Source organism: Pungitius pungitius, chromosome 14 (genome assembly GCF_949316345.1).
Source record: "Pungitius pungitius chromosome 14, fPunPun2.1, whole genome shotgun sequence".
Taxonomy (NCBI): Eukaryota; Metazoa; Chordata; class Actinopteri; order Perciformes; family Gasterosteidae; genus Pungitius; species Pungitius pungitius.
Genome location: NC_084913.1, coordinates 424921 through 433717, shown reverse-complemented (window position 1 = coordinate 433717; position 8797 = coordinate 424921). Strand labels below are relative to the sequence as shown.

At 41.2% G+C, this 8797-nt stretch overlaps 1 protein-coding gene across 5 annotated transcripts; it reads right to left on the bottom strand.

Annotated features, from left to right (window-relative positions):
* Nucleotides 1–61: 61 nt before the first annotated feature.
* On the bottom strand, nt 62–8633 carry LOC119227687 (ankyrin repeat domain-containing protein 26-like). 5 transcript variants are annotated; one of them, XM_062557222.1, is made up of 21 exons: nt 7415–8633; nt 6869–6931; nt 6674–6736; nt 6528–6590; nt 6145–6339; nt 5599–5661; nt 5404–5466; nt 5258–5320; nt 4875–5069; nt 4329–4391; nt 4134–4196; nt 3988–4050; nt 3635–3697; nt 3503–3565; nt 2957–3019; nt 2762–2824; nt 2616–2678; nt 1631–1693; nt 1451–1513; nt 561–689; nt 62–386 (listed from the first exon to the last, which is right to left on the bottom strand). In XM_062557222.1, the coding sequence occupies exons 1-21, from the start codon at nt 7497–7499 to the stop codon at nt 106–108; spliced, it is 1893 nt and encodes a 630-aa protein (XP_062413206.1). In that variant the 5' UTR covers nt 7500–8633; the 3' UTR covers nt 62–105. The 5 variants fall into 5 exon arrangements, with proteins under 5 accessions (XP_062413206.1, XP_062413205.1, XP_062413204.1 ...); XM_062557221.1 differs by having other exon boundaries at nt 3503–3697; nt 4875–4937; nt 5007–5069; XM_062557220.1 differs by having other exon boundaries at nt 3503–3697; nt 6145–6207; nt 6277–6339.
* Between the last annotated feature and the right edge of the window lie 164 nt (nt 8634–8797).

Genomic DNA, 8797 nt, shown 5'->3' with positions numbered 1-8797 from the left:
TCAGGAGTTAGTCCATCCCACTCGTAACCACAGGAAGTCTCCTCCAAAATAAAAGTCCAGTTTGATACCTAAAGTGATAGTGAGAGGAGGTCACTGTTTCGGGGGTCAAAGCGGGAACAGCAGGAAGCCGGAGAAGAGGCTGAAGTTCCGCGAGTCATCGTAGAGCCGGTAGCTGGCCGGCAGGCTGAGGCGAACGCCGTCCCCTTCCTCAAGCTGCAGCGCCACGCCGCAGGACGTGGACGCGTAGCCGCCATGGTCGTTCAGGTCCAGGCTGAAGACGATGGGCTGGTTGTTCCTGTACAGGTGAAGACCCATGTACCCCTTCAGGTAATCTGCAGCCGTGAAGCTGAAGAAGTAAAGTCCTCTGATCGGAGCGGTGAACACACCTGAGAGACACGGAGCAGGTGACCGTTAACACGGGTCCTTCTCCGGTTGTACCGGGCTCTTACAGTTCTAACGTTCACACAGTTAACGTTAAGGGGACATGGTTTACAAAGTTTTAACGTTAAGGGGACATGGTTTAAATGGCTGTACCGGGGTCTTAAGGGGACGGGGTTTACCTGCAGTCTGGTTGTAGGCTCGGCCGATGTTGGTGATGGTCTTGGAGAAGATCAGAGTGCTCTCCTCGTCAAATGGTCCGACTGGTCCTAGGTCAGTTAGACCAGCTGAGAACGCCACCTTCAGCTCACCTAGAAAATAAGTTTGACATCAATCAAGGTTTTTTTTTTTTTTTTAAATCCTTCTTTATCCTCAATCTTTCAGCTACAACCACTATTTAAACTGTTTACAAAAGCAAAGCTATTCTTTTTAAATTCAAATTTTTTCAATATCACTGATGTTGTTTCATGGGTTTTTCAAAGCATTTCTGAGATTTGCATGTGTGTGTATGTGGAGACTGAAGCGCTAGAGGGGAGAGCGGCGTCAGAATTCAAAAAATATTTCGCAATTTTCGCTCTTCCTGCTTCATTTTTGGATCAATAGATTTTGTGCTGGTCGTAGACATGTCGCTATGGAATCCGATAGATTTGGCCAGAGGCCCCCATGAGGCTCTCGGTCTCTCACACAGGTGATTGGAATTAGCCAATTACTGGCGTCACATGACGCAGCTAATCAACTCAGACCGACATCATGGAAACCCTTTGCTTGTTCATCAATGATTATCTGTACCTGAACGCAGCTCAGAATGAAGCTGAAAAATACTACTAGTAGTACTACTGCAACAGATGCTACTACTATTTCTGCTGCTGTTAATAGTAAAATGACTACTACCCGTAATACTAAACGTACTATTATTACTACTTGAAGTAATAGTATAACTACTATTACTATAAATACTGATATTACTAGTACAAATGGTAGTACTACAGCTAAGATGACTAATACTACAATTCTGTATTTTCAGCCATTTCTGGAAATTCTTTCAGCATTTAAATGGATTTTCTGCAGACACCTGAGTTTGTTCTTGAGAGCTGCTGCAGAAGATAATCAGTTTCATTCAGTCTGAAGCTCAGAGCTGGAAATCAGATAACAGAGTTTAGTAAAAACAGGAGACTGAACAAAAATGTTTGACTTTTTCTTTCTAACGTTTGTTGGTAAAATACTTAATTCAGCATCCAAAATATCATATTACCTGTGTTTTTAGTCTTCAGCTTATCCAGATGTTCCTCACTGACTCTCAGTCTGACCTCCAGCTCTGAAGAGAAAACAGTAAACATCTGGTTAACACCTGTGGGATTAGTTTGATTAAGGGATATAAATATACCTGTGGTGTTGTTGTGGTCTCTGTCAGTCTGGACTCCACCAAGGAAAGTTGAACAGACTGAACTGAAAACACAGCCGACCCCTCCCACCCTGGACATGAACTGTTTGTGCCCCTTCCATCCGGCAGGAGGCTGAGGTCCATCAGGACTAAGACCTCCATCCACACCAACAGTTTCTTCCCTTCGGCAGTCAGGCTCATCAACAGAGCCCGGGCCCCCCCCCCTGACTGACTCTGACTCCCATGCTCATCATCACTGTGTCACTTTCACCTGTCACCCGTCACTTTGTTTAGCTGGTGCACTTTATCCTTATTTTTATTCCTAATTTTATCTTATCTCCTCTAAACTACTAACCCATAGCTTTAGTTTTTAGCGTACTAACCCATAGCTTATATTTTATTATACTTTTATTTTATTCTATTTTTATCTCATTTGCACTATGTTGTCTTTATTGTCTTTATTGTCATTGTTGTCTGTTATTGTTATTGTTGTCTTCATGCACCTTCCGCCAAGACAATTTCCATGTATGTACAACATACTATGGCAATAAACGTTTCCTGATTCCTGATCCTGAAATAAAATCAACACAACCAACTTGTGACATTTGGACGACTTTTATGGAAAAAACACAGAGCAGAAGCAGAAACATACATCTACTATACAATACCAATCAAGGCATTTGATTGCGTTGTTAATAGTGGAGGCTAGAAATCCTGTATATTTCAAAATCATGAAAAAGTTCCTACAATGACCATCAGGAAGATGGAGTTCTTCAGGGAACCTCACTGGATCCTCTACAACTTCAGTCAAAAGAATAATTACCACCTTGTGTCACTTTATTAACTAGAGTATTACCTGTGTTTTCAGTCTTCAGGTTCTCCAGATGTTCCTCACTGACTCTCAGTCTGACCTCTAGAGCTGAAATGCAAATGCAGCATGTTTGATTTAATGGTTTATTTTTCTATTTATTGAAAGTAATCATGGAGAGTGGATGATGTTACCTGCAGTGCGGTTCTGCAGCTGCTCCCGCTGTGTCTCACTCGATCTCAGTCTGACCTCCAGAGCTGATGGACACTCACAATGGATTTATTCATATATTTAATGGGTCGGTATTTAAAGTATTCAGTAAAGTCTATATCGATCACACACTACATCATTGATAGATACTTGAATAACTGCTGTAAATATGACTCTACCTGTGGTGTTGTTGAGGTTCTCTTGCAGTTTGGACTCCATCGAGGAAAGTTGGACAGACTGAACTGAAACACAAACGCAGAATCATCAAATGTCTAAGATTTAAAAGAAAATACAACAATAACGCATATTGTGATCAGTTGAAAAAAAATACAACTTTATATTATTAGTCTCTTACTGAGCTCAGAGGAGGAGCAGGTTCCTTAAAGAACCCTCTAAAACCTAAGGTTCCTACAAGAACCATCGGGGTTGTGCAGAGCAGAAGCAGAAACATACATCTACTATACAATACCAATCAAGGCATTTCATTGCGTTTTGAATAGTGGAGGCTAGAAATCCTGTATATTTCAAAACCATGAAAAGGTTCCTACAATGACCATCAGGAAGATGGAGTTCCTCAGGGAACCTCACTGGATCCTCTACAACTTCAGTGAGAAGAATAATTACATCTACAGTTGGAGCTCAAATAAATCATGTTCCACTTTGTGTCACTTTATTAAGATAAAATGTACTAATATTCAGATACTCTAAAGCCTTCAGAGTGTTACCTGTATTTTCCCTCTTCAGCTTATACAGATGTTCCTCACTGACTCTCAGTCTGACCTCCAGCTCTGAAGAGAAAACAGTAAACATCTGGTTAACACCTGTGGGGTTAGTTTGATTAAGGGATATAAATGTACCTGTGGTGTTGTTGTGGTTCTCTGTCAGTCTGGACTCCACCAAGGAAAGTTGAACAGACTGAACTGAAAACACAAATAAAATCAACACAACCAACTTGTGACATTTGGACGACTTTTATGGAAAAAACAGAGCAGAAACAGAAACATACATCTACTATACAATACCAATCAAGGCATTTGATTGCGTCGTTAATAGTGGAGGCTAGAAATCCTGTATATTTCAAAATCATGAAAAAGTTCCTACAATGACCATCAGGAAGATGGAGTTCTTCAGGGAACCTCACTGGATCCTCTACAACTTCAGTCAGAAGAGCAATTACCACCTTGTGTCACTTTATTAACTAGAGTATTACCTGTGTTTTCAGTCTTCAGGTTCTCCAGATGTTCCTCACTGACTCTCAGTCTGACCTCTAGAGCTGAAATGCAAATGCAGCATGTTTGATTTAATGGTTTATTTTTCTATTTATTGAAAGTAATCATGGAGAGTGGATGATGTTACCTGCAGTGCGGTTCTGCAGCTGCTCCCGCTGTGTCTCACTCGATCTCAGTCTGACCTCCAGAGCTGATGGACACTCACAATGGATTTATTCATATATTTAATGGGTCGGTATTTAAAGTATTCAGTAAAGTCTATATCGATCACACACTACATCATTGATAGATACTTGAATAACTGCTGTAAATATGACTCTACCTGTGGTGTTGTTGAGGTTCTCTTGCAGTTTGGACTCCATCGAGGAAAGTTGGACAGACTGAACTGAAACACAAACGCAGAATCATCAAATGTCTAAGATTTAAAAGAAAATACAACAATAACGCATATTGTGATCAGTTGAAAAAAAATACAACTTTATATTATTAGTCTCTTACTGAGCTCAGAGGAGGAGCAGGTTCCTTAAAGAACCCTCTAAAACCTAAGGTTCCTACAAGAACCATCGGGGTTGTGCAGAGCAGAAGCAGAAACATACATCTACTATACAATACCAATCAAGGCATTTCAATGCGTTTTGAATAGTGGAGGCTAGAATTCCTGTATATTTCAAAATCATGAAAAGGTTCCTACAATGACCATCAGGAAGATGGAGTTCCTCAGGGAACCTCACTGGATCCTCTACAACTTCAGTGAGAAGAATAATTACATCTACAGTTGGAGCTCAAATAAATCATGTTCCACTTTGTGTCACTTTATTAAGATAAAATGTACTAATATTCAGATACTCTAAAGCCTTCAGAGTGTTACCTGTATTTTCCCTCTTCAGCTTATACAGATGTTCCTCACTGACTCTCAGTCTGACCTCCAGCTCTGAAGAGAAAACAGTAAACATCTGGTTAACACCTGTGGGGTTAGTTTGATTAAGGGATATAAATGTACCTGTGGTGTTGTTGTGGTTCTCTGTCAGTCTGGACTCCACCAAGGAAAGTTGAACAGACTGAACTGAAAACACAAATAAAATCAACACAACCAACTTGTGACATTTGGACGACTTTTATGGAAAAAACAGAGCAGAAACAGAAACATACATCTACTATACAATACCAATCAAGGCATTTGATTGCGTCGTTAATAGTGGAGGCTAGAAATCCTGTATATTTCAACTAGAGTATTATTAACTAGAGTATTACCTGTGTTTTCAGTCTTCAGGTTCTCCAGATGTTCCTCACTGACTCTCAGTCTGACCTCTAGAGCTGAAATGCAAATGCAGCATGTTTGATTTAATGGTTTATTTTTCTATTTATTGAAAGTAATCATGGAGAGTGGATGATGTTACCTGCAGTGCGGTTCTGCAGCTGCTCCCGCTGTGTCTCACTCGATCTCAGTCTGACCTCCAGAGCTGATGGACACTCACAATGGATTTATTCATATATTTAATGGGTCGGTATTTAAAGTATTCAGTAAAGTCTATATCGATCACATACTACATCATTGATAGATACTTGAATAACTACTGTAAATATGACTCTACCTGTGGTGTTGTTGAGGTTCTCTTGCAGTTTGGACTCCATCGAGGAAAGTTGGACAGACTGAACTGAAACACAAACGCAGAATCATCAAATGTCTAAGATTTAAAAGAAAATACAACAATAACGCATATTGTGATCAGTTGAAAAAAAATACAACTTTATATTATTAGTCTCTTACTGAGCTCAGAGGAGGAGCAGGTTCCTTAAAGAACCCTCTAAAACCTAAGGTTCCTACAAGAACCATCGGGGTTGTCCAGAGCAGAAGCAGAAACATACATCTACTATACAATACCAATCAAGGCATTTCATTGCGTTTTGAATAGTGGAGGCTAGAATTCCTGTATATTTCAAAATCATGAAAAGGTTCCTACAATGACCATCAGGAAGATGGAGTTCCTCAGGGAACCTCACTGGATCCTCTACAACTTCAGTGAGAAGAATAATTACATCTACAGTTGGAGCTCAAATAAATCATGTTCCACTTTGTGTCACTTTATTAAGATAAAATGTACTAATATTCAGATACTCTAAAGCCTTCAGAGTGTTACCTGTATTTTCCCTCTTCAGCTTATACAGATGTTCCTCACTGACTCTCAGTCTGACCTCCAGCTCTGAAGAGAAAACAGTAAACATCTGGTTAACACCTGTGGGGTTAGTTTGATTAAGGGATATAAATGTACCTGTGGTGTTGTTGTGGTTCTCTGTCAGTCTGGACTCCACCAAGGAAAGTTGAACAGACTGAACTGAAAACACAAATAAAATCAACACAACCAACTTGTGACATTTGGACGACTTTTATGGAAAAAACAGAGCAGAAACAGAAACATACATCTACTATACAATACCAATCAAGGCATTTGATTGCGTCGTTAATAGTGGAGGCTAGAAATCCTGTATATTTCAACTAGAGTATTATTAACTAGAGTATTACCTGTGTTTTCAGTCTTCAGGTTCTCCAGATGTTCCTCACTGACTCTCAGTCTGACCTCTAGAGCTGAAATGCAAATGCAGCATGTTTGATTTAATGGTTTATTTTTCTATTTATTGAAAGTAATCATGGAGAGTGGATGATGTTACCTGCAGTGCGGTTCTGCAGCTGCTCCCGCTGTGTCTCACTCGATCTCAGTCTGACCTCCAGAGCTGATGGACACTCACAATGGATTTATTCATATATTTAATGGGTCGGTATTTAAAGTATTCAGTAAAGTCTATATCGATCACATACTACATCATTGATAGATACTTGAATAACTACTGTAAATATGACTCTACCTGTGGTGTTGTTGAGGTTCTCTTGCAGTTTGGACTCCATCGAGGAAAGTTGGACAGACTGAACTGAAACACAAACGCAGAATCATCAAATGTCTAAGATTTAAAAGAAAATACAACAATAACGCATATTGTGATCAGTTGAAAAAAAATACAACTTTATATTATTAGTCTCTTACTGAGCTCAGAGGAGGAGCAGGTTCCTTAAAGAACCCTCTAAAACCTAAGGTTCCTACAAGAACCATCGGGGTTGTCCAGAGCAGAAGCAGAAACATACATCTACTATACAATACCAATCAAGGCATTTCATTGCGTTTTGAATAGTGGAGGCTAGAATTCCTGTATATTTCAAAATCATGAAAAGGTTCCTACAATGACCATCAGGAAGATGGAGTTCCTCAGGGAACCTCACTGGATCCTCTACAACTTCAGTGAGAAGAATAATTACATCTACAGTTGGAGCTCAAATAAATCATGTTCCACTTTGTGTCACTTTATTAAGATAAAATGTACTAATATTCAGATACTCTAAAGCCTTCAGAGTGTTACCTGTATTTTCCCTCTTCAGCTTATACAGATGTTCCTCACTGACTCTCAGTCTGACCTCCAGCTCTGAAGAGAAAACAGTAAACATCTGGTTAACACCTGTGGGATTAGTTTGATTAAGGGATATAAATATACCTGTGGTGTTGTTGTGGTTCTCTGTCAGTCTGGACTCCACCAAGGAAAGTTGAACTGGGAACCATCATAGATCCTCCAGAGTTTGACTACACATCTTTAACTTCTCTTTGTAAACACTGTTGTGTTGAGGGCAGATTTAAACTATTCACAGATTTCCCCTCTTATGCCTTTATAAAGATTATTTTGTTCTGTTTGTGTCTTAAACCTTTCAACTCAAATGTTTGTATTGAAGTCTCACTCATGGATTGCTGTCACTCAGACCAGCAGCACAGTTCTGTTGGATTCATCCAATTTTACAGGTATAAAAAATAAGTACTCAATGTTTTGATCACAAAGATTCCTTTCACTTGCTCTGAGTGCTTTGGTTTACTCTCATTCTCTCTCCCTCTTTCTCTCTGAGTGAATTGCGTGACGTGAATTGTCATGTTATTTCGTTTATTTTCGGGTATTTCTGGTGTGTATGTGTGTCTTTTGTTTCTTTCTGTGTTAGTTTGTGTTTGTTTTCAGCCGATCAGCGTGCTGCACGATGGACCTCACGGGGTTAATGAGGAAGGGCGGCCTGAAGCTCGCGCCGTGGGGGGGTTGGTGGGTCACGGTAGCGTAAAGTCTGCTGCACGGATGAACCATGCGTTGGTCATCTACGTGGACAGCGTGCAGAATGCTCGCAAGGTGAACGGGAAGGTGGTGTCCCAGATGAGGAAAGTGTCCTCAGGGTGCAGGTCTTCTCTGCTGAGACATGTGGTGTCTCACAGGAGACACATCCACAGGCCCAGGCTCTCAACCTGGTGACCAAGGTGAGGATCGAGGGGTTTGAATATGTGATGTTCGCTACATCGGACGATGGGAGGTGTTTCCGTTGAGGTGGAGAGGGACGCCTGGCGAGGGGTTGTCCAGTGAAGACCCCCTTCTCTCAGGACCAGAACTGGGAGGGTGCCGGGCGTCTCCTCAGGTGGGACGGTCACCAGCAGGTACGGGATGGGGCAGGTGAAGGAGTTCCACCTGCTGGCCACCAAGAACGAGAGGAGCATCCAGCAGGAGGTCTTCAGGCTGAGGAAGCTCCTCCTCAAGCTCAACCAGGAACGGGGGAGCACTACCGGGACCGAGTGGGGCGTCAGTCCGGCTGAGGAGGTTCCTGAGCGGGGGGGGGGGGGGCCCACTGACAGAAGGAGATGGAGGACTACGGCGGAGTCCAGATCACCTAATTGATTACACTAGACACATTTTATATTATTTACCTGTTAGATTGTCCTC